Below are 25,774 nucleotides of genomic sequence, written 5' to 3' on the forward strand. Positions count from 1 at the left end.
AGAGCCCTTGTGCTGAACATATGTGTGTTCGAGCACAAGGTCAGGTCGACTGACTTCCAGGACTTCCAACGTTTTCTCTGTGGCGTTCTTTTAATACCACAAGAGCTGCCTCCCCGACTCAGTTGGATCCAGGGAGTGCTGAAGGGGTTGTCTTCCCGGGCTCCAGATCATTCTAGGAACCCGTAATGTTGGATCTCCAGTGATTTGTGTTTCTGATGCAGAGCAGAATACACCCCTCTTGTCTCCTCCTGCGGCTGGAGGTTTGGAAAGACCTGACGTGGTAACCTTCTATATGGTTTTATATTAGCGCTGTCATAATTTCTGTGCACAACATGGCCTTAAGGTCACGGAAAACTGGAATAGGCGTGCCATCCTGCCAATCACAGGCCTCCCCGGATGCTGTATTTGTCTGAGGGAGTACAAATAGCACAAGATAAAGCTGACAGGTTAACCTTTTCAATTATCTCATAGCCACGAGTTAAAAACGAAGCACGCTGTTAATGTGACTGGACACGGAGACAATTGAAATATCATCATTCATATCCCGGGGCCGCTGCACGCTGGATCATCTGACACCGCATACGGAGTTACTGCACTTCTATTCCTGTGTGTGATTTCAGTAGGAAACACAATCAGGGACATCCACAGAAACATGCACACACACCTTAGTGAGTGGCTTGCTAGACAGACACAGTTTTCCCAGTCCTCCCACAGGCACCAGTCCAACCCATGAGGTCATCGCCTGCCGAGACCCCGGATTAAAACTCCAAAGGAACCCTCGGAAGCATGCGTTTATATGCCCTGACAGCCCTGCACCCTGATTAAGCCCCCTGGTTGCTAACGCTGATGCTAAGCTAAAATTAGATTTGTTCTCACCCGGCAAGTTACTTTTTCAATAGCCCAACCATGCTAAGATGTGGTAGGCGATGCTAAAGCTACGCTAAATTCACGCAGTGCCCGAATTCCCTGTGCAAATGGCCCCACCGCGTGAGATTCATCAGAGCACGAGCTAACGCAGGATCGCTTTGAGCAAACACAGGATTACGGAGGGTCATACGCAGGGGATTTGGCTTTAACTAGTTTGAAGGCTAAAGGGAACAGCAAGACTGGAAAGGTGAAGTGTTGGGACGCAGGCTTAATGCTGCCGCTTGCCCCGTAGCAGCTGATTCAGCATATACATAAAGAAAACTACATTATCGTAATAATATCTCAAGACAATAATTCTGATTCACACATACAACTATTTAAATGCATTTTTTCCTCATTGTTAGGGTTGTGCCTCCTGATATTCAAATAAGACATTCCCATTTTCAACAAGGAGCGATAACAGAATCAGTGGCCTTGTGGTTTTTAATAGATGGTGCAGAGATGTTTCCCTGGGATTGTTTAAAGCCAAATGGTTTTCACTAGAATTAAATAAATGATTTCTCATCTTGAGATGAATAGACGGCCACATTTACGACTCGGGTATTTAACTTCCCCTGAAACAAAGCTGCTTTGGGGGGGAAATACCGGCGCCTGAGGTTCAGATGAATAAAACATTTAAAGCAGGAAAGAGGAACTGGTTTGTGACTTTTGGTAAATAGAGCTTGAAGAAAACAGGGACTACATTTGGTGTGTCATTAATTGCCATAGCAACTACCATACCAAGAACATCCCTACCAGTGGAATGACAAGCATGGAGGTTCACCTAAATATAACCACGTCAGCATCGCTCTCACGTTGGGAAAGCTTCCGTCCTACTTCTTTTTTTTGGGGGGGGGGGTGGGTTCTGCCGTTCCAGATGGATCTTGCAGTCCCATTTCTCTCACACTCTCAGCACACAAACACGAACAGCCCTCTGAGCCCTTGGTGGTTTTATCATCAATTAAAATCCCAGCGCCACTTGCTGAGCTGCACTGTGCACTGTCACATCGCATTTAGGTGATCTCACGGTGAGATGGGCTGTGGAGCAAACCTGCATAGTGCTCCTCTGCAACGGGCACAGCCATGCACAATGGGAAAACCCTCTCCTCTCTCCTCTGCTGCATGCAAACATGGAGAGATGTGTCTCTAACATGCAGCCATTACAACAACTGCCCTTAGGAACACAGCTCCATGCATGCCTGCACAAGCAAACACAATTACTACACAATGAGCTTTGGCTGTGAACTCAAATAGAAAATGCCATTAACTACAAAGAGGGAAGAGAGAGGGAGACTTGTGCGAGAGAAATCAACCATCATCATCTCCATCCGTACAAGTTGTCCGCTTCATTCTCCCTGTCCCAACACATCGGCCCGTAAACAGTCAGAGGCCGCTGGCCGGGCTCAGCACCACCACGTGTTACGCCTCCCTGGGCTTAATCAGCGCCGACAAACCCAACATCTCTGGAGAGTTCACGCCACTTGGTTTAACTTGTTGGTTGACTTCTAACTGAGGGGCAGATTGCACGGCTTTGGGGTCAGCTGCGAGTCCGGCAGCCATTTGATATCTGAGTGAATCGCAAAGCCGTGTTATTTTTCTCCTGAGACATCGAGCAAACTATGAGGAAAAAGACGTCGTACTTTGCATTGATCCTTGTCGTCTGTGCTACAAGAGGAATACGTCTAAAGCTGTGATGAACTAAAGCTGAAACCTACAAATAATGTTCAATCGTCCAATGAGCATGAAAGATAGCTCTGAATCATCATCATCCTCCTCTTCACCATGGCTGTCTGCGTGTGTTCAGTGATGCTGACTACATTCTCTTGCATGACAGCTAAAGTAGCTCCGTCTAATGGGACTGATGTTCCCCGCCGTTTGCCTTCAGGGCCGTTTCCTAATGCGCTCTCTTCATCGCTGACTTTTTAAGTGTTTTTTTCTCCTCGAGGAAACATAACCAACAACGCTTGGCTTTGGATGGAGTAAGGTCGCTGATCCTGGTGTGTTCATTGAGTTATTACAGCCCTGCTACAGTCTTGCACGCCTCATTCAGTAAAATACAACATGTGTGAGAGGGTGACGTTAGCAATGAAGCGGCGCTTTGTGAAACAGCTTTTGATTTCGTGGATTGGGGAATTTGTCAATATTTACTATTGACTGCCAGAAGAGTACAGCTTCTTTACTCTTGTTTGTTTGTTTGTTTGTTTACAGAAAAACTGCCAGATGGATCTTGATAGAAAATAAATCTGAAGATGGGTCTTGGTCTAATTTAAATCCTATTAAATTTTGAGCACAATCCGGATACATGTCTGGATAAAAAAAAAAATCCGGATTCACTCGCCAAAAATCCCAGTCATGAAGGGGTCCGATATGAACTATCATGAAACTTATTCTGGTTCTGATCCAGAATGAGGTCAGGAACAAATATTACATTTTAACATTAAACCCATTTATGGATTCAAGAATCAGTTAAAAATACACATCAACTCTGATTCACTTTGACTTTTCATGGTTGGTGTATAAAGATACCAGAACAATCTAGAACCTTTTGGTACTGATCCAGATCATCGTGTGGATGGTGTAGATCCAGTTAGGAGGGGCATGAGCTGCTTGGTGGAGGTTTGTGCTCTCTGAGTGCTTTATATTTAGGACTGGAATATTTGGCATCAATCAACAGCAAATATCCACATTGATCCGATCAATTTTAAATATGTTCTAAGCGCTGCTGCCTGATTGCTGTAGGGTGCAGAGAGCAAAGTTAAAGCATCTTTCTCATGTCAGCTGGACAGTTGGGGCTTCCTCTTGCTTAGGTGATCAAACAATAACCAACATAGATCATCTTAGGCTGTGACACCATCAGACTCCCATTGCGTATCTGGCACACTGTCCTCGCTCGACAGGAAGTGTTCCACATAGCCAAGGTTCTCGGCAGGCGCCCAGGTCCAGAGGGTTTATTTCTAGGACTGTTCCTAATACCATTTTTGGGGCATCAAAGACTTTGGGATAGTTATACAAGAACGTTTGAAGCTTTGTGAGGAAGAGGATGATGGGATATTGATGCATGAAACACAGGATATTATGTTATGCACCGGATCAGCTCTAATCTTTATGGATGTCCATCACACAGTCCAGGTCCATACGGAGTAAAGCGTCGTCTGATGAATCCTCGGCTCCATCACAGCTTTCAGGATATAAATCAAGTTTATTACTACAACTTTTCATTTTTCTTCCTAAAAGTCCAACTGCATTTGCTGCAAATCCCGTTTGTTCCCAAACAAATGCCCTGATTAGCATTCAAGGAAGCCCACTAAAGATTTTAGTCTTTTTGTTTTTGTTTTTTAGCTTTAATTGAAAGTGGTAAATATTCTGCATTTTCAAAATGCTATCAAAACAAGCAACTGATATAAGATCCTCTAGAACATGTCAGTGTGCTGACATTTCTATTTTAAATTGCAGCTACATTACAGCCAGCCGCTCTGATCACAGCAATACTCCGTCGTTGAACTGTCGAGCTTCTCCTCAGACTGAAATATGAAGTACTTGGATACTACCTGTATTCAGGTTGCATGTATGAGCTGTCCTTTAATAATTTAATCCAGCTGTTTATTAATTTATACTACAACTTCAATGTACATTGGTCTCAGTTTAAGATGCGTGTGTCGTCGTCCCCCCCCCCACTGATGTTTAGCAGACGCGTGTACTAATAACAATACTGCATGGTCTACTTCTCAACATTGCATAAGGTAGTTAAAAGAGAGGAAGAGGAGGAACATCATTTGCCTCGGGGTAACAACCGCCTAATTGAATGACATTTTACTTCACTACTTTTTACAAAAACTAAAAGGATGGGAGTGAGGGAACGCTGGACGTAAAAAAAAAAACAGAATGATGCAAAGGCTGCAAAGAGAGACAACGATATCGCTGTGCTGGAATTCTACCGGACAGTAACGTAGGAAGCTTATTTACTGGCATTTTATTTATTATTAAAGCAAACAACCAAATGATTGTGAATGAACACACCTTTTCCTACAAGCAGACATCATCCTCATTTACTTATCTGCTAAGGACGCAGCTTTTCTCCCACTTTTATGTGTGCTTGGTCATTTTATCACAATAAATATTATGCGTACACCCGTGCTATGCAACTCCATTTCTTCAGTGTCAGCTGGTGTGAATACTTTCACGGCCCTACTAATCCCTTTGTGCCCTCATCTCATGGTGTTATGTATGAAAAAGTCTTCACAAACGCTGAAGGGGAAAAACAAATTCACACGGCTGTAGTGTGTATTTAAAATCATCATCAGAAAGCCAACCGGGCCTGCTTCCTTTCATAAATCCCCGTGCTGCGGGTGTGAATCTGTCTGGGAGAAGGTGCCAGCAGAAATTGCCCTAGGAAATCGAAGTAATCACACACAAATGGCGCATAGCTGTGTCAAATTTCACACGCCGCGTCGCCGCTTACGGCTACCCTCCTCTGACCTTTGACCCCTTCAGCAACAGGACACTAGGCGCGTTTTGGTGCGATGCGACAGCAGTCCAGCCAAATCAAAAGCAGAACCTGTCTGAGAGCAAATGATGAGAAATGAAACAAAAGGAGAACGGCTTGTTCATTAAACATCTGGTAACACGGCACAAGTTTAGTTATAAATGTAAAGGTCTGATAATATGTGAATAATGAAACACCGATCAAGCTCGGGGGCCGGGCGACCTCTCCTTCCTCTCCTTCACAGCTCGTTGCACAAGAGCTAAGAAAGAGAAAGGAGGAAGAAGGAAAAACAAACTGAAACCACTTGTTTCAGAGCTTAAACTGCCAAATGAGTTCAGGGGTCAGATGCTGACGCGACTTTATTGTTTGTCATGACACTGGTCGGCCATGATGCCCCCGCAGAGCAAGCCAGTGAAACAGCTACAGACTGGCGAGAAAGATCAACCTCCGGGTGGCCGAGTCATGGATGGGTAGCCCTGAGCGCTGGGCAAAGGAAGAGACGTCCAACTTGTCAAATGTAGACAGTAAAATAACATTCTGACCAATGACCCATCGTTGGACTCAGTGAATAATGGACAACCACTTCCTGATCAGCAATAATCGGCAGCCATTCTTGCTAAATGGCTAAATACAATGTCCCTCTATCAATCTCAGCATCACCACGCTTCCCTCTCCGGTGTCCTCCCACACATGAACGCACCCACACACCTCGTTCAGTCCCTTCAGGAGCTGCTTCAACTCCAAATGCAGGAGCTTCTCTTGGCCGGAGGCTCGGCGGGGCCTGATTGGGCCTCCCCGAGAGGCGGAAGATCAGTCCTGAAGCTGTTTGGAAGAATGTCTGGGTTCCACGCCGCCTCTCACCCAATGTCAGCAATGATCAGCTCCAGAAGATAAATCAATGGTCCAGTTCCACTTCCAGCTATGCCAACAGTCTCCTGACTTCATATTGGTTACCTAAATGTCAAATTATTCTATTGAGAGAACAAAAGCTTCCCTCCCCTGTACTGATAATCAATCAAATGATCTGATTGCAAACTAGAAAATTACTCCAAGCAGCTCGTTCCCCTCCTAACTGGATCTACACCATCCACATGGTGATCTGGATCAGTACCGAAAGGTTCTAGATTGTTCTTTTTATCTTTCTACACCAACCATGAAAAGTGAAAGTGAATCAGAGTTGATGTGTATTTTAACTGATTTTTGAATCCATACATGGGGGTTAATGTTAAAATGTAATGTTTGTTCCTGACCTCATTCTGGATCAGAACCAGAAGACATTCTTTGGACCCCTTCATGAGTGTGATTTTTGGTGAGTAAATTGAATGCAGATTTTACAAGATAGGATTTCTTACATGAAGAACATCAATTTAAGTAAATTGAGAAATCAGATTTTTTTATTTTTTTATCCAGACAAATATCTGGATTGCTCTCAAAATGTAATAGGATTTAAGTTAGACCAAGACCCAACTTCAGATGTATTTATTTTATTTTTTTTTTGTACATAGATTTTATTGAATTTTTGTTACAGAACATAAACAATAACAAGCACTCTGTAATCAAATATATCAAAATACAAAGAAATATACACCACCATCCAAGATAAAGTCGCTACATATAACTCCATACCATCGTCACTCAAAAACCCAACCCTGTAACCCCGCACCGCCCACTCGTTTCGCTCTAAGAGAAAAGAGAGAGAGAAAAAAAAAGGAGAAAATCTAACAAAGTTAAGAATTAAAATATAGAAATAACTGAAATAAATACAACAAAAATAATAACATGCACAGTAAATTAAATCAAGTCACCAGGAGACAAAAACAATAAGTTCTGAGGTAGATGATGACATTAGATCACGGGGACACTCCAGTTCAGCGCATATCTCCCCTTATTTACTGTGTCCCGAAGGGACGGGGGCAAGTACATCAAAAAGGCTGACCACGTTCTCTCGAAGAGGCCATCATCCCCTTTCATACGTGCAGTAAGCCTTTCTAAGGGCAGAACTTTGTACGCTTCTTGGTACCATTGTGTAACAGTGGGAGGTTTGTCACTTATCCACTGTTTCAGAATGCATCTCCTAGCCAGAAACAGCAGCTTGTCACAGAGTCTGAAATCAAATCTGCTCAGGGATAAGGTTTTTGAAGGCAAGCCTAAAATGAAAAGTCCTGAATCCTTTGTAACCCTAACAGGAAAGATCCTGCTCAGTTCCTGGGCTACATTGCTCCAAAACCTGGAAATTAGACGACAGTCCCAGAAACAGTGAATGTATGTCCCCACCGACCGTTTACATTTAATACAAAGAGGGGAGGTCTGCTTATCCATCTTATTAAGGAGATATGGTGTTATATGGGATCTATGAATTATCTTAAACTGGGTTTCTCTCATTCGATTACAAATAAATGTGGATTTGGCAGAGGCTATTGCCTCATTCCAGTCATCTTCAATGTATTGCCCACCCAAATCACGTTCCCATTTCTGTATGATCCTACTGATGTCTGATGGATCCATGGAGTAGAACAGTGAATATGTACGGGAGAGAAAGCGTTTATTGTCCATCCGGTCCAATAAAAATGAATCTAATTCGCCAGAAATGGGAGTGTTTGTGGGGAGATCTTTCATCTTTGACAAAATAAAATTGCGGATTTGAAGATAACCAAAGAAGTGTTTTGATGAAATGCCATATTTTTGTTGAAGTTGCTGAAATGACATCAGCGTATCACCTTGATATAAATCCTTAATAAGTCGGATGCCCCTCACGTGCCAGTCATCAAAAACACTATGTCCAATTCCCGGGACAAATCCCTCATTCCTAGTCAAAGGTACCAATGCAAAGGATGATGTGCCTTCCCCCAGATATTTAGTTATGTCTCGCCAGACCCTGATCGTGTTATAAATAATAAGATTATGACGCATGTCTGCAGGTTTCTTTTTGCCATAGTTCGACAGTTTGCTCAGCAAGGAATAGGGAGAGCAGTACCACTCATCGACACCTGTCGTAGACTTGTATTTATTTTTTGATCAAGATCCATCCAGCGGTTTTTCTGTAATCCTGCTAACAGACAGAAAAAACGGCGTCAAAGGCAGAACCTGGCAGAGGTAATGGTGAAACGCCTTCCAGATGCGTCTCTGGCACATTTCCACCATGCTGCACCCCTTCTTCTTCTACCAGAGCAATAGTGAACCCACACAATGGTTGCTATTAACAGGACTGTAAGCATCATCTCTAAACACAGCACGCTACCTGCATGACTCTGGCGTACTGTGCAGCTGTGTATTCTCAGGTAGAGGAGTTCCCAGGAAGTCTAGACACGCATATTAGTTCTGCCCAGCGGGTCAGTGGAGTGGAGGGCTGACTTGGAGCCAGCCGGGCGCTCAGGCATGAGGAGGGTTTGAGCCGGGCTCAGTCCGCGGCCCGGTGCTGGGGCTGACGCCGGGGTTGTTGTGCCGGCAGCCAGCGGCTGCTGCGTATGCCTACAGTCCCCCCTGATGATAATGCAACACGGCAGCCCCGAGGGCACAGCCCATACAACGTTCTCAGCCCTCTCTGAGTAAATGGTGACCCCTGAACCTACCCTTCGTATAAAGGGAGGGGAGGAGAGGAGGGAAAGCCGGGGGGGGGCGAGGCATTAGCAAAGGGTAAGGAAAACAGGACTGTAAAGAGGAAAGGATGACAGAGGGCAGAAGAAAGAAAGAAATCAAGGCGGTGCAATCGGAAGAGGTTAATCTCTTTTAGCGAGGATCGTCTGAACGTTCAGCCCGGACAGAAAAGGTCTGCAGAACGGTTCTGTTCATCACACATTAAAGAGAAACAGAGAGACCCTTCACCTATGCGTTCTGTCAATCAGTTTCAAACTAGGTTTGAACAATTTAGAGTCCTATTATTTAAAAGCTAAAAAATAATCTGTTAGGGATTAGAGGCCTATTGTGTAACGGACAGAGGAACTAACTCATCTTGGAAATTCACGACAACAATATTTCCCGCCGGAAATAGTTTTTATAAAACGATCAGTGTTTTAAAAGCATTTTATTCGTGATTTAAAGATAATGTAATACCACAGCGATGCAAGGACAAGCTTCCAAATAACAAATGAACTTTGAATTCTGTAAATATTCAGTCACTGCAAATGTGTAACCAAAATTAAATAAATAAAAAATATGGTTAAATATCCTAAACAAAAAAAGCACATTGAAAATAAATCTACTGAACTCGAATATTAAATAATTGACGTCTGCATTCAGACATGTCCAAACATTAAACTCTTCATTCTTAACTCTCAGAAAACAGTCCTCAATCCATCGTTCAGTCATGTCTGAAATTATACAATTGATAAGATGAAGATAAGAAAAGATTTTGCATGATCATGGCCGAGCGTTAAAGTTTGCAGGTCATTTTGGACCCTATTTTTTATATTAGATCAATATTCTGCAAATATAATGCAAAAACGTGGCCTGCGACGACACCATGCTGTCGCTTTTAATACGGTGCAGCCACATGTCTCTGAGATGCTCTTCGTCTTAGAGCTTTTTAAAGGCTGTCTGTTCTTTACCCTCGATTCTCTACGTCCTCCATCTCTCTCTTTACCTTTCACCATCTGACCTATTAGTCCATTCCGATGGACTCCTCGCTCCGGCCCTGTCCGTGTGTCCGGATTTCTTTTTTTTTTTTTCTCCAGTATGAATCCATTTGTCTCCACTGATGGAAAATAATTGCAAAGCAAACAAATCATGTCTGCCACATTGAGCAGGCCTCTAATCGCGGGGCATCGCAGCTAAATAGCTAAAGGAACGACAGACAGACTTACTGACTGACAAAGAGAGAGAGAGAAATAATGAATGGAGGGAGAGGAAAACTGAAAGAAAGATCACAGGAGTGTAGTTTGGTATTCAAAGTTTATGTGCAGAGTTTAAACTGGTTATGTTGGAGAAAATGATGCCAGAGAGAGAGAGAGACCTTAGATTAAAACCTCGCTGCAAGTATTTTAGGGAAGGTAATTGCTGCATTATTGAAAAACAGACTTGAATACAATTTTCATTTGACTGTAAATAAGTTAATAAGATATCATTAAGCAAGCGACAAGCAAAGTTTAAATTTAAAAGGGTCATTATTATTTACATGTCCTGTGTACCGAGAGGTTTTACCAACAACCAGGGTTTAAAAAGTTAAAATAAATCTGTGATCTCCTTCTAAACTGCAGATATTATATAAATAACTAGAAAAAAAATCTGGGCAATTATTAGATTTTTTTTTGTCTCTCAATATGAAAAAAAGGACATCAAAGTATTATTTTCAGGGATTAAAAGTCCATTAATGGCTGTAAAAGTTTCGTTTTTAATGGTTCCATGTTTAACTTCACTATTATTAACAGCAGCTACAGCTTTGACGGCTCAGTTATGTGTCCAGTCGGTGAACAAGCACAGAACCGATTATCTCTTCTAGCCGACACACACACACACACTCACACACACACACACACACACACGCACACCCACACACACCCACACACACACACACACACACACACCAGTGGAATCAGTGGGAACCGGCTCCAATAGGCTCTGGACTCAGAACCGCTCCACACCTCAAAACATACAATCATGGATTATTAAGTCATTACATGTTTTAGTAAAGGGAAATTTAGATATATATTTTTTTGGGATTTGGAACATCAAAATATTGTGTTCTATTTCCTATTTCCTGCTTTAAAAATGGATCAAAAATGCAGAAACCTTCACAGTTTGGCTTCAATAACACACCGACACACAGAGGCGCCTATTCTTATATTTAATGTTAGCTTCCAAAGCGACTTTTGCACAACTTGTGTATAAAACGTATGCGTTATAGATCCAGATATGTGAGATATACTGAGAATATTACAGGAGCTGCAACACTATGCTTTAATTTAACACTAATGAAGTGTCCAACGTTTAAGGGTCATTTAGGTGGGATTTAATTTAACTTCACCGACACGGCCCCATAATGAGGAGGCTCCTCCACATAGTGCAGCCTTGCATGAAGCTCATCATCATAAAATCTGTGCCGAGCATATATGACCAATCTACAAGGTCAATAACTACTTTAGCTTCCTTGTTAACTGTATGAGTTGCATCGTATAGACTTTTCTTTGCAGACCCAATATGCTGGAGCTAATTATGTTATAGATTACGGATATCAATCGTGTTCTTTTTTAACACACTCTCTTATGAACATTAGTTCAAGCACTGGCCAGTGCGACTCAGGAACGGACTTCAGTTCAGAGAGTTCTCTATTGAATCTGTAAAAAAAACCTGCTAACGTGGAGGATGCAGTCATGATAGCAGTCATCATTTAAGCAGATCTGAATCTGGATCTAATTGTGCAGAGCAGTGGAACATGATTCGCTGTCCATACCTGGGTGTTTCATTTAGATTAGACGTCTTGTTATCTTATCATAATGTGAAAAATCACTCCATCTGTGCCCTGATCCCCTTTAAAGCTCAACTCGCCCTAAACGGGCTAAAGTTCCGGTTTTAAAACAGACACACAAACCCATGTATGATCACACACCCTCCTGCAGGGCAGATTACATTAACAGGAAGTCATTAATACCCCACACACATGCAGCTCGTTGCTCATCTGCATGCTTTTGTCAGGAGGCAGCGTTTATGATTGAAGTGAAACGACGTTGATGCTCTTGTAAAAATGAAAGTGTCATAATCAAATGTCGTATCTCCAGTAAAAATAGTTAATTGTCTGTTGTTTCCCAACTCAATTTACTACAGTAAAGCGGCCCATAAAACCTCCTTCTCCGGCCTTTAATGGGCTTCATAAAGATTGTCCTTTTGTCAACACTATGCCACGAGTGTACATTTTAAATTAAGGACCCCCCCCCCCCCCCCCCCAACTCCTCCAGAAATAATTATAGTTCTTCACAAAATGTTATTTCCCTGAGAATGAATCCATTTTACGGTGAGATGCGCACTTACCCGCACGTGAATGGAGGAACCCATTGCAATATCCCCACCCACTTTGTCGAGGGGTAAATGAATTCCCTTCTGATTGAGGAGCACAGAAACTAATCTCTTTTGGCCTCCCATTAGACAGACTCTACTGCGAGGAGTCAGCATCACCTGTTCTTTGGCTCCCTCCAGTGATCCAACATCAGCTTCTCTGCATCTTCGTGTATTTGAACTCTTAAAACCAGACTCATAAAGGTCATCATTCCCTTCGAAATTTAAAAATATCACAAATACATATATATATTCAGATCTGGTGTTCATAATCGACAGCTTGTTGCTGCTACTGCTATTTGAAATGCGTTTCTCAATACCGGATGCTGTTATACATCCAAGAGGGGTTCACTGCGGCCCTGAGGCCTTGCATAACGCACAGAAACCAGACTAAATCACCAGTGGTAGAAGAAACAGTCAAATCTGCAGGACATGTTTTCCAAACTCGATATTTTAAAATGTGCAAAAGTACAATGCATATAGATGTCCTCTCCTGCACAATGGGATACTCAAATAAATGCACATCATTGTTTTTTTGACAGTAAAAAGTCTTTCAAAGTTGGACATTTTGGGCATCCGTAGCTCACGTTTACTTCTCAGTGGTTTTATGTTACTTAAATGCTGCAGAGAAAACTCTGAATTAAACGTGTTGACCTGATGAGAAAAAGCTTGTTCACATTCTTCCATGCAGTACAAAAAGTGATGTCAGTGTGCGCTGCTGCGCGGCACTGGCCGTCTGAGCGTCTGTCTCCAGTGTCCCAGTGGAATTCTGGGATCTTCCTTTTCCTGCGATGTCGCTAGATGTTTCGCAGGAGCCACTGTGGAGGTGTGATGCCCGACTGGGAGAAGTAGTTCCACCACCAGGGCTTTTCCTGCCGCTCTATCCCTCCCTCGCCTACGTTTGGCTCGGTGTAGCGCTCAAACTGATTGTAGGGGTCGAACCGATCCCATGTGTCCACGGTGGGGAAAAGGTGGTCGTCCAAATCAGGCTCGAAAGGGACCTGGGCCGAAGACGAGGGAAAGGTGAAGAGGAAAGGATGAAAGACCGTCCTGAAGAAGCTCTGCCTTTATCAGATTATAGTGAACGGTATCACTCGGTCATGATATTGAAGTCCAACCTTCTCCAAGACGAAGTCCACACGGCCGGCCTTGCTCATCGTGTGAGGCAGATAAACCCTCTTGCTGACCCTGGAGTAGCCCTTGGCTGTGGCCGTCAGGATGTGAGTGCCGGGGTTCAGCAGCCGCCAGTAGTCTCCGTCTTCAGCTGGAGGAGACGGGGAGAGAAGGCAGACGTGAACGGGACATACAGGAAACCAAAGATAGCTCCACAGCGTTGGGTGTACCTGTGGTGACGTCTTTCCTGATCCCCCTGACAGAAATAGTTGCACCTTTGATACCGCTCCCAGCAGTATCCTTGACCACTCCCTTTATCCCTCTGTGGACCTGTTCAGGGACGAGGAGCACAACCGGAAGCAGCATTATGCCCATTGTTTGAGGTCACCCCAGCTGAGGAGGCGAAACATGACTCCTTAATTCATCGCTGCACTTATTTAAACATGCACAAAACCTATATTTCAGGTTGGGGGGGGGCGCCTACAGATTCCATGAAACTGAGCAGAGCTTCTTTATTTCTCTTCCATTCCGCATAAAGCTCCACCTCCGCGGGGAATTTGTCGCAGCCGAGCTCCACGGTGATCTCCAGACAATTTGTGTGCAAGTAGTTGAAGTCTGACATCCCTGCAAAAAACAGACACACACACTGAAAATAATACCAAAGAAGGGGCAATAATAATAACAAGAGTTGTTTTTTTTTCTCACCACCGGGAAAACTGTACCACAATGCCCCATTAGTGATGCCCCCAGATCGGTAAAAGGAGGCCCCACACCGATCTGTGTCATTGTTGGCCATGGTGGTGTGGGCATCTGCGTAGGTACGCGCCAGCTGCTTGAAGGCCTGGTGATGGAGAGGCTAGTTAAGCAGCCATTCGTCTATAGCCATCAGCCCCACGCCTTCCATCCCTACCTGCTCATCAGGAGTGGGCGAGAACATCTTCTCCTCGTGCAGGTCTCTGGAGAAATCAAAGGGATACGAGACCACCAGCTCCCCCCCGTGGAGGCTGGCAGACTGAACGAAGGGAAGCGACCTCATCCACTTCATCACCGCGTGAGTCTCTGGCGCCACCTACAAGCCCAAAGGCAGAACTGTAAGACTGCGTCTGCCAAAGTGTCCAGTCGGCCTGATCCATCACAGCCATCATTCCATCACCTTTCCAAACCAGTAAGCATCGGGAATCGGGATGTGGTCAATGCGGTAGTGCCTGCTGCGGCGGTTCCGGTAGAACATGGAGGTGAGGTCAGGAAAATTGCGGTTGAGATCAATATTCTGGGCGTTGGTCCGTCCGTTGGTCCAGCCGTTCAACAGGTGGCCCTGAGACAGTTCAGGTCAAACAGCTGAGAGCATTAAGGTGTGTGTGAAAGGGTGGCATTTAGAATGAGGGCGGTGGCTAGTAGCAACAACACCAAGAGCTGGACGTGAATGTTAATATCAGACATAAGTACCAGAAGGAACCTGTTAGACTGTTTCTTGGTCATTCCTTTGTTAACATGTCGACAAGACCGTATATCCACCATGAATGAAGCAGCCAGCAAATGCATTTAGTTTGTGATCAATCCAGAAGGATGTCGTCAATCGATAAGTCTCCACATTCACGATGCACGTCACACTCTGCAAGAATTCCGTGTGCTGCTATTAGATGTTGCATCATAAGATTTTACATGCACATTACATACATGGACAACGCTTGCTTGTTAGAGACACAGAGGAAATGATTAACACGTTAACATCGTGTGCTTTTTGCAGATGTCGGAGTGAAGTCGGGGTTAATGTTTAAGACGCCGGTATTATATTATATATAGAATGAAAGAGCTGGGAGGAAGAAGATGGAAGGCTTCGGTACTCTGACATCCTTTTATAATTTAGGCCTCATCGGAAAGGAAAATGTGGTCTTTTGGTAGATACTTTGAAAATGGCAGCATCTGTGTTTCACGAAGCCTGAAGCTACAAGCTTGCTATGATGTTGCTCCACGGTGTCCCATTTCACAACCCATAAGCAAAGCCAAGGATCCCTGCGCATTAGCCCAGATCAGTCTCAGAGTACAGCAGGCCGCCACCACCAGAGTTCAAGGTGAGCAGACTTAGCAGGCAGCAGGTGGAAATTGGATATACAAAGTTTGTCTTCAATTCTGCTAACAATATTTACTTCCTGGTTGCTGAGCTCCGGGTCATAGCTATCCTCTACCTCTGAGGCGGCCAGCTCATAGCCGTCTGGATTCATGGAGGCCAGGAAGTGGATGCGCGTGGTATTAACAAGGGCCTGAATTCGATGGTTCCCCAAAATGTACTCTGAGCAGAGGTACTGGGCCATGTAAATGAGCAGCTGGCGCCCCAGCACCTCGTTGCCGTGCATGTTGCCCACCAGCTTGATTTCTGGCTCCACTGCAGTTTCCAAACAATAACAAACATTGTCAGCGTTCAAGTTAGGACAGAGATGACGACGCCTACGGATCTGTGCGGCCCCTCTTAACTCACGCAGATCGTGCTGTCCTGGGTTGCTGCTGAACTCGATAACCAGCAGGTCCTTCCCGTCTACGCTGCGGCCGATGCTGTACACATGAGAGATATGCGAGCACTTGGCGGCTGTTCTCTTCAGTATGTTGTACATCTGGCTGTTGGAGGTGTAGGTGAACGGGATGATGGTGCCGGCCTCTTCAGGAGAGAGGCTCGACAGCTCCTCTCTGGCTGGAGGAGGGATAGCAGGATTAAGAGAGGGAGGAGAGGGATGCTTTGTTGATTTCACAGAGCATTGGGTAATGCATTGATCCGATCAGTGCAACGCAACAGTGTGACTTATACCTCTCAGCCCTACCAGTGGGTCAAAACAGCCCTCCTGCTCACTGGCAAAGAAGCGGTCACAGTCTAGGAAGTAGGGCCAGGCCATTTCGATGGACTCAAACGCGTGGGCGCAGTTCTTCCGCAGCGCTTCGCAGGAGCTGCGGCAGGGTTTGATAGTCTTGTCATTCTGGCAGGGCGAGGCGAGGACGGAACAGCCCATGAGGCGGATATCAGGGGAGCACTCCCCGCTGAGCAGGCCATGGATGACGCTCAGGAGGAGGTATTCGGCTCCCGACTCGGCCTCCATTCGGTCCCGGTGGCCAAGGATGTTGGGGAACATGGTCCTGGAGCGGCAACATTTCAACAGAAGCTGGTGAACCGACCTCAAATGTATGTTAAAGCTTTCATCGGGGACTAAAGGCCTCCTCCACATTCACGGTGGCTCTCACCTGGAATATTCCATATCATTACAGTAGCCCAAGTTGAGCTCTGTGCATGTCGCTGCGGGAAAGAGAAGGAAGAGGAAGAGAAGGAAGAGGGAGCTGGTCACGATGAGAAGGGATGTGTTCGTCCATTAAACTAAAGTGGCTTATCCTGAAAATGCTGCAGACACTTTGATCCATTAGAAAAACATCTGTGAATGAAACCTGAATAAAACCCACGTGATTTCACTGAAGTCCTTAAATTCTACAAAGGGGAGCAACAGAACGAAACACCTACGTTTTTCTCCAACGACGCTGTTGCTGCATTTCCCTGTGAGAGAAAACAACCCGACACACAATGGAAACGTTAGCGCTGCAGGAAACAAAACGCTAGGGGGCGACATTTCCAAAAGAAACCGGCTCCAATCACTTTATGTAAAGACAGGACAAAAAAAAAAAAAAAAGAAATACTCACTAGTGACAGAATGTAAGAAGCAAAATATCAAAAAGCTTTCAAGTGGGCTGCAGTATTTAAATTGCAATCTGTAGAAATGTTTAAGGCACGTCTTTAACACGTCCTCCTTACCCAACGCCTCGTCTCCGGGATAACAAGTCTGCTGCGGGGCGCACCAGCAACCTTTCGTCAAGGAGAAAAAGAGCACCGCAAGTCCTAAACGCATGTTGGAGCGCGGCGAGCTGCGGAGGGATCGGCGGTGCGGTGCGGTGCGGTGCGGTGTGGCAGTGTGCGGTCCAAGCCGTGATAATTAGAACCCACTGCACGGAAATCTCTGTCTTTTATTTGCGCGGAGCATCCCTCACCAGGAAGGAGTGCAGAGCGACGGGGTTGGATTTCAGTGTGCAGAGGCGTGTGTGTGTGTGTGTGGGAGGGGGGGGGGGGGGGGGGGGGGGGGGCGTGTGGGTGTGAGTGTGCGTGGGAGGGGGGCTGGTGTAGAGACGTGGCTCGTGCAGGGGTGGGAGGAGGTTCGGGTATGAGTCTCTGCCTATCTCACTGCTTAACTTCACCTGTGAAACATCGGCTAGTATTTACCTCCGTGGGGGGGGGGGTCGGCTTCCGGGCATGTGTCCAAAGGTATGATACGCGTTTCCATGGAAACCCTCTTGATTTTAAAGCCATTTGGCATTTGCCTGTTTTTTCTTGCAGCACCAGAGAACCTCTCCAAAGATTTAAACAGCTGCAGCAGATGTTTCCAGCTGTGATGCTGATGCTGAAAACAAGGATGTGGATCATTTATGTTTGGACTGAGTTCATATTGATTCATGATTGATTTGATCTGTTTGATTTGTTGAAGACAACATTTAACTTTCTCTAGCACCATAGTCACATCAGGTTACTGCCAGAACCTGAGTGGTACTTACCCCCCCTCACCAATCCCACTTTAATTACAGCTCATATGATTCTATGGGGGAACCAAAAATATGCAACCAACTGATACAAGCTGCACCTATTTATAAATGACCTGTACGTAATGATCCACGCAGAGGTGTCTAGACCTCAGCCGGCGTCACGGCGAGCCCCGTGGAAACGTCTTCGCCACACATGAGACGCCGGCCTGGTCACACTGTGGATGCAGTGTCCTTCACAGCCCTCTTAGAGCAACACTGAGTCCTGTGGGCCACGCTTTAGGCCGGCCCGCCGTCTGTGAGGCCCCTCCTGACCTCTGACCTCTGTGTGCATGAAACAACCAATGGCGTCAGTGGGACCGGGCCACCCTCAGAAAGCAGAGGACGAAGAGGCAGAGCGCAAAGCTGCTGCCGTGGAACAGAGCCGTGGAGGTCGCGTAAGCGGCCAGGTGCGACCCCCCCCAGAAACGTGCTTGTGAGCGCGAGACGGGAGAGAGCTGTCCGGTGCTGAAATATAATCCCTCCTACCAGCCAGTGACGCGAGCTGCTGTTCATATCTTGACGCACAAATCGTTTCCCCAGAGCTAAAGTGAAAAACACTGAAACGAAGACTTCTGCTCGCACCTCCTCTCGAGCTGGCAATGGCGTGCGCGGCGCACGTGCAGCCGCTCGCTGGCTCATGTGACCCTGAGACAATCGCCATGCTGCGACCATTACATGACATCACCATTTCAACAGCAGGGAACACAATCTGGAGCTCCTTCATCACCTTATTTCTCTACTGTTGAGCTGGAAGGTGAATCTGCTCTCGGCTGCATCGTCCCGTCCTTCCATTCCTCCATCTTTCAATTCCGTTTGAACACGTCTTCAACAGACGACTTCTGTCAAGCGTTCCTCGAGGCTCAACGCGGTGACCCTGATCCGTCTACTCCGTTCAAGTCCATCAGCACCCCCCATGTCTGTCTGCAGTGGGGGGGGGGGGGGGGGGGGGCATAACTAGGCCTGAGCCCAGCGAGCTGCTGAGCAAACGCTCTTCACATTTAACGCTACCTCGCACTGACACACACACACACACACACACACACACACACACACTTTCATGCATGCTGCATGTCAGTCTCTCGCCCTGCCTCCCCGCCTCGCTCCTTGTCTCACGTTCAGTCATGTGATAATAGCGTGGGAACCAGAGAGTGCGATGATGTAAGGATGAGAGGACACTTTCCTCACGTATTTCATGTTTGGATGTTCGTGTTTGTTTAAAGGACGACTAAAGACTTGAGCGTACGAACTCCAGCTACTAACGTCAAATGCCAAAGAGCGGCTAGCCCAAAGGCAATCGGCTGAAAATGTGTTCACATTTAACAGACAGCAGGTTTTGTAGCTCGCTACGCTCTGATTGGAGGACGATGATGTCAGAGGTTGGAAACAAGATGCTGATGGGTCTGGGTTATTTTTCACAAACCTCTTCTGCTTTTTAAAGTGTGAAGGAGTGAGATAAACACTGACGTGGACAAGCACGCACACACACACACACACACACAGAGAGGGACGACAAATGAAGACAAATGAAGAATTTTTCAAAATCTGCAACAAATGCCTTTGTTGGGGGGGGGGGGGGGGACTAGATTTATAAAATAATAGAGAGACAGTGAGGGATGGAGGGATGGAGGAAGGGGGGAAGGAGGGAGGAGTGGAAAGCCTGAGTCAGCAGTCTGAAAAAAAAAGAGGAGTTGAGGAACACAGCAAAGGCTGACAGGATTTAGATATCACTGGAGCTCGGACAAAAGATTTCTGGGCTCACGACTCGCTTTAGTCTAGTGTGTGTGTGTGTGTGTGTGTGTGTGTGTGTGTGTGTGCGTGCGTGTGCGTGTGTCTGTGCTATGCCAGGGATTCAGTGGTTGCCTTTGAAAATGACACTTCTAACGCTCCTTCTTACAGATCAACATGAACTCCGTGTTTTTACAGTAGAGTAACTATTTTTTTTTAAATTATTATTAATTAAAGACTCCCCTTTTCTCTGGGACGTGCTTAGAGGTTCTCTTTGCTCCTCTCATCTTTTTAGAAGTTTCCCACAGCCGACCCGGGCTCCGGACAGATGGAAGTTGTTCGGGCCTGTGCTACTGTAATGCATGGTTCAACGAGATCTTTTTAATTGAGTCCAGTCTGCCTGTAGCTCTGCTGCAGTGGCAGATGTCCTGCTCTGCAGGCTGCGCCTCCAAACTTCCTCCGACTCCTAACTTCACTGTGATATTCAACATTCTGCAAATGAACAGCTTCACTGCAGCTTTCAGGTCTCCCAGTGTCGCATTGCTCAGTTAAAGAGACGTTTAATGACCAGCGGTGGATGAAACACTCAGATCTTTATGGAAACTGGCAATATAGTTTTATTATGAAGTAGTAAAAGCTGACGCCAAAATGTAATGGCTGGAAAATAACGCTGGTATTTTATGTGTCACCCAAATCTCCCAGGAAAATGGAAACTGACTGAAAATGGAGACCACGGGGCAGCATGATGCCCCCCGCCTCCTTTAAATGTCTCCTTGTCTCTACCTCCATCTCTCTGAACGATGAACATTATTTCCTGAAGATCCTGAAATGTTGACCAAAAATCGTCTGTTTTGCTTACATTTTGCCGTAGATCGCAGTTCAAAGTGGGGATCTATGATTTTCAATTATCTGATTGATCCTTTTCTCTCTCAGACCCGAGGAGGCAACAATGAGCAGACGATTCAAGTCGAGAAGATAAACACAAAAACATAAAGTAAGGCACAAAACAGCTCCTCAAAGGCCGTAATGCTATTTGGGAATCGTACACCTGGCAGTAGGGCAATTATAGCTTTTATGTGTGTATGTGTGCAGGGGGCTGGAGGTGGAGGGGGGCAGAGCCGGGAGAGAGTTGAGCATCCTGACAGGCTGGTGGAGGAAACTCTGCTGGTCCTGGCCTGGAGACTCTGGAGTCTCCTTCCTGGTGGCAGCAGGCTGGAAAGATTGTGTGACTGGTGGTGGGATCACCTGCACTGTCATGTTTGAGGATGGTTCATATCGGACCCCTTTATGACTGTGAAAATAGAAATAGAATAAAGGCTTTCTATTCTATTTCTATTTTTGATGAGTGAATTGAATGCATATTTTACAAAATAGTGTTTTTGAAAAAAGCCTCCATTATGTAAATGAGAACATCCAGATCACTCCGAAAATTTAATAGGATCTAAATTAGACCAAGACCCATCTTCTGATTATTTTTTAAATAAAGATCCATCCATCCGTTTTTCCATAATCCTGTTTACAGACAGACAACCGCTGTCAAAAACAGAAGCTCCTTGGCGGAGGTACATCATCCATGCATATTGTCCTTTATGTTGCATTAGATCGACCCTGCTGGAGACCAGAGATGTGCAGACTGTCTGTCCCACAGAATAACAGGATCCCAGCGTGGGCTGCCACGTCAGGAGAAAAAATGTTGTACCCAAAGCGCCATCTAGTGGCCACTGTGAGAACTAAAAGTTGTGTTTGTGCCCAACTGAGGACTGTAGTGTACACTACATACTGTACATCATATAGTATTCCACTTTCAGTTGATTTAGACTGAATTCAAGAAGTATAGTTTTAATCTGCATGTGTTTCATCCTCCATCTGTCACACTGCGGTCGTCTGGAGCTCAGCTACGGCAGAATGTCACAGTGAGACTGGAAACCGGCCCACACATCTGGGTCAGCGCCGCACACCGAGGACTCCAAGAAGCAGGCTTTCTTTTTTTATTGCCTTCCACTGTGGGACAGCCAAAAGCAACACAGCACTGTCTTTCTTCAAATAAACACAGGATGTCTGTCTGGGGTCCAGTTTATGAACTTTGTGCACACTTCACACACCAGCTGGGGTCACTTTCAGGTGATCTCTTCATGGGGGCAGTTGGATATAGGCGAAGATGTTTAAAGGGGAAAAGTAAAGAATATTTGTGTCTGTGACTGCATCCAATTATAGTAGGGTATAAATATAGGGTATAATAAAAGGTTATTCAGAGTAGACTCAATAGATGTTTTGCAATCTTAACAATGATGTGTTTAGTTCTTAAAATTGACATTTAATTTATATTCCATCATTATATTTAAAAAATAATCCAGCCCAACTCTGGTTCTAGAGTCTCAACAAGGAGAAAGTTGGTTCACAGCCTTGATACTTTTATTTATTTTGGACTAAATGTGTTCGGAAGATTCTATCAAAGTCGCCTCATGAAGATTTTATGTCCTGAGCTTCAAGCTTCAGATATTATTACGCACGAGAATTTCCATTCCCAAAAAAGGAGCGGATGAAAGTGACTTTTCCAATAACAAAGTGTGTGTGTGTGTGTGTGTGTGCGTGTGCGGTATCACTTTAAGTTTGTTTGAATAAGAGGACATCTTTCCAATACAGAGGGAAGCGAGGAGGGACGAGGAGACATAAACAGACAAGCCGCTGGAGCACCTTGACGACAGCTGTGAACCCGACTGGACAGAAAACATGTCAGTGTGTGGATGCTTTTATTCTGAAGGTCTTCAAGCTTCTTAAATATACAATGCAACATATTTATTACGCAAAAGATTGTAATAATAAACACAGCAAGTTGTCAGAATCACTAGAGCACAACCAAAATCATGAACTATGACTGCAGAGCTTTGGTTTTGTTCTTTTCCATTTCACCAGGAAATAAAAACGCCTTTGCAGCAGCTAACGCTCACATGACACACAACGTTAATGACACACAACTGTTTACAACACAAGAACAGCGTCGTTCATCAGTGGGAAATGACTTGAGGCTGGATGCTGAACAGCAAGTCGTTATCTCCTCGCCGGATCTCAAGCAGGAGGGGCCGATCGCATTGCAGGGCCTCGCGGACGTCTCCAGCGGTGCGAACTGCTCGCCCATTTATTTTGAGTATGACGTCACCTTCCTTAAGCCCTCCACTGAAACACAGACACCCGGCGTGGAGCAGCGCTCATCATCAACCCGCCATCAAACACGCCTCAGGTATTGGCGGGTGTGTGTGTGTGTGTGTGTGTGAACATACTTTTGTGCCGGAGTGTCAGGAATGACCTGCTGCACCAAAGCTCCCCCGCTGACCTCTGGGAAGTCTGGAATCTGCCGTTTCAACTCGGCCACCAGACTGGGACACATGAGACACAGCAGCGCTGGTGTGTTACGGCTTTAAACATCGGCCCGTGCTTACGTGCAGTGACGACATGTCTCATTACACTGACAGAGAGTGTGTGGATGTGGGTGTGGGTGTGTTGACTGACACTTTGGTGACGGTGAGCATCCGGATGCCTAGAAACCGTCTCGTCCCTTCAGAAGACCCTGAAAGCAGCACATGAAGTAGAAACTGGCGAAAGTTGCACCACAAAAAAATGAAATGTCATCGTCGCTCACCTGCGTCAGACTGAGGCTCCTCCGGAGGTCTCGTCTGCAGTCTGGACTTTTCTGTTACAACAACAACTGGGATTTACTAGGAAGTTACCTGGAATAAAGTTTGTCTGCAGGGATTACAGCCGACAGACACTGAACCCATCTTCGCTCTTTCTCTCTCTCTCTCGCTGACCTTTGCTGTGTTTAGTCTGCGACTCGGCGAGGAAGCGGGTGATTCTGTCTGCGGGTATGGCGAAGGAGATCCCCGCCGTCACTTTCAAAGTGTTGATGCCGATCACCTCCCCATCCTGGAAGACACACAGACAATAAATCAGCTCCCAAATCAGTCTCATTTCATAAACACGGTCATTTACAGCAGCACAAACTCACCAGGTTTACAAGAGGGCCTCCGGAGTTGCCGTACTTCTCCCAGCAAAAATGAAATATGAGACAGTTGCATGAAAACAAAAGAACTGACCACAAACACGTAAACTGTGTGTGTGTGTGTGTGCGTCAGAGCTCACATTAATGATAGCATCGGTCTGGATGTAGTCCATGTCTGAGTCTCTGATGCCCAGCTCCTTGCCATCCCTCTGGGCGGTGCTGACGATGCCGGTGGTGACGGTGTTCTGCAGGGCAAAGGGGCTGCCAATAGCCACCACAAACTCCCCCGGTCTCAAATCAGCCGAGCGACCCAGAGACAAGGCGGAAAGCTTCTTCTATACTCCCACACAGACACACAACAGAAGTGTGTCAAAAGCTGGGCTAAAAGGAAAGACCAAGAGGACAATGAACAGAACAAGATGGAGAACACACACAAAAACAGAGTTTAATGCTTTTAAAACTGTCCAAATAGACGAGATGTGGGTGTGAGAATACACACATCTCACACAGACGCAGTTTATGAAAGTATTCTTGCACGTCTGGCAACGCACAGTCAGAGTTTGGCGTGCGCACCCGTCGGGGTTCTTGTGGAATAGTGCGGTATGTTTTTGTTTAAAGGTGGGGGAGATGTCTGGAACAGAACGGATATTTATTTTACCTGAGGGTTGAATTTGACTTTGATCGTGGCGATGTCGGCCTTCCTGTCGACATCTTTGACCACAGCCTCGTACGCATCGCCATCATGCAGCTGTACACGCAGCTGGGGCGTCCCCGGCACCGCGGCAATGGCGGTTACCACGTGAGCGTTGGTCACGATCAAACCCGAGTGGCTCACGATAAAACCAGAACCGCTGGAGAGACGCATGTGGCGTCCGAACAAAGGATGTCTGAGGATGCGGGGGGAAAGAGACGTCTTGTTTTCAGACAGCTCGTGAGTTTTAGGATTTAGAGAACTTTTGTGTCACGCACCTCACAAACAGTTCAATGTGGACAACAGCAGGTGCGATTTTCTCCACCACGTCAGCGATGAAGTTGAACTTGTGGCGCGGGCTGCTGGGATGAGAGCGACCTACACCGACACGGAGAACACGCTGCAACATTAACGCACGCGTAATACAGATTGATTAGCTTTACTTCATCCTGATACTGAAGGTTCATACAATAATTTCACATTGGGGTAGCAAAGGAAGATTCGTCATGGAGCACATTCCTCTACCTGAGCCCGAAGTCGAGCAGGATGGTTCCCGCGCTCGGCCGATCGCTGCTTTTCCCTGCTGCTGAGCTTTACGACTGGCTGCTCTCAGCTTGCACACGTTACCGTACGTCTTCCCGTCGTTTCCACACACTTCATCCTCCACTGTGCAACGGCAGATCCCTTTGGAGCCACGCCGACTCCCCGCGGCGAGCAGCCTGCATTCCAAGCCATCCCCGCAGGGCAGGTCGCCTTCACGGGCGCAGGGATCTCCCTCCCGTGGTGAACACACCAGGCAGCAGTTACATCTATCCGTGACGTACCCGCTGGGGCAGATGGGGCTCGGACACAAGCTCAAATCGCACTTTGAAGGGCACTTGTGAGAGTGCGCAGCCCCGGTAACGTCATGCGTAAAGAGCAACGCCGCTGCAATTAGAAGTAAATGCATCGTGAGCCTGGAAGCTGGATTTGATTTACAAAAGTTGGTCTTCTTGCATAAATACGTGGTCGGCTCCCCGCTGGTTCCTTTAGTCCAGTTCTTTAGTTCAGTCTAAGCCACGGTCCAAAAGCGACTGATCCAATGAAGGTTGGGATCCAGACCTTGCTGAATCATCCTCAGTCACTCATCTTGACAAACTTGTGCCTCTTCATCAGTGTGCTGAAGGAGTGATGCCGGAGTCCTCAGGCGCACTGGAGCAGGGGAGTCGCTCAGGACTAGAAATGAAGGTGTGCGCCACCTAGTGGTCTCAGAAGCACACAACACCTTTCT

At 46.0% G+C, this 25,774-nt stretch overlaps 2 protein-coding genes across 2 annotated transcripts; both read right to left on the minus strand.

The window, feature by feature from the left end:
• Positions 1 to 13,170: 13,170 nt before the first annotated feature.
• cpz (carboxypeptidase Z) lies at positions 13,171 to 17,367 on the minus strand. The gene is made up of 13 exons (XM_068750746.1): positions 17,274 to 17,367; positions 16,986 to 17,018; positions 16,715 to 16,766; positions 16,287 to 16,609; positions 15,963 to 16,172; positions 15,634 to 15,869; positions 14,640 to 14,801; positions 14,397 to 14,555; positions 14,192 to 14,327; positions 13,971 to 14,110; positions 13,717 to 13,816; positions 13,492 to 13,637; positions 13,171 to 13,374 (listed from the first exon to the last, which is right to left on the minus strand). The coding sequence occupies exons 1-13, from the start codon at positions 17,365 to 17,367 to the stop codon at positions 13,171 to 13,173; spliced, it is 1,995 nt and encodes a 664-aa protein (XP_068606847.1).
• A 5,454-nt stretch (positions 17,368 to 22,821) lies between these two features.
• On the minus strand, positions 22,822 to 25,453 carry htra3a (HtrA serine peptidase 3a). Its single transcript, XM_068750755.1, has 10 exons — positions 25,030 to 25,453; positions 24,783 to 24,882; positions 24,472 to 24,700; positions 23,954 to 24,148; positions 23,820 to 23,852; positions 23,623 to 23,737; positions 23,454 to 23,504; positions 23,324 to 23,369; positions 23,095 to 23,190; positions 22,822 to 22,990 (listed from the first exon to the last, which is right to left on the minus strand). Exons 1-10 carry the CDS (start codon positions 25,451 to 25,453, stop codon positions 22,822 to 22,824), a joined length of 1,458 nt encoding a protein of 485 aa, XP_068606856.1.
• Between the last annotated feature and the right edge of the window lie 321 nt (positions 25,454 to 25,774).

Source organism: Brachionichthys hirsutus, chromosome 17 (assembly GCF_040956055.1).
Source record: "Brachionichthys hirsutus isolate HB-005 chromosome 17, CSIRO-AGI_Bhir_v1, whole genome shotgun sequence".
Lineage (NCBI taxonomy): Eukaryota > Metazoa > Chordata > Actinopteri > Lophiiformes > Brachionichthyidae > Brachionichthys > Brachionichthys hirsutus.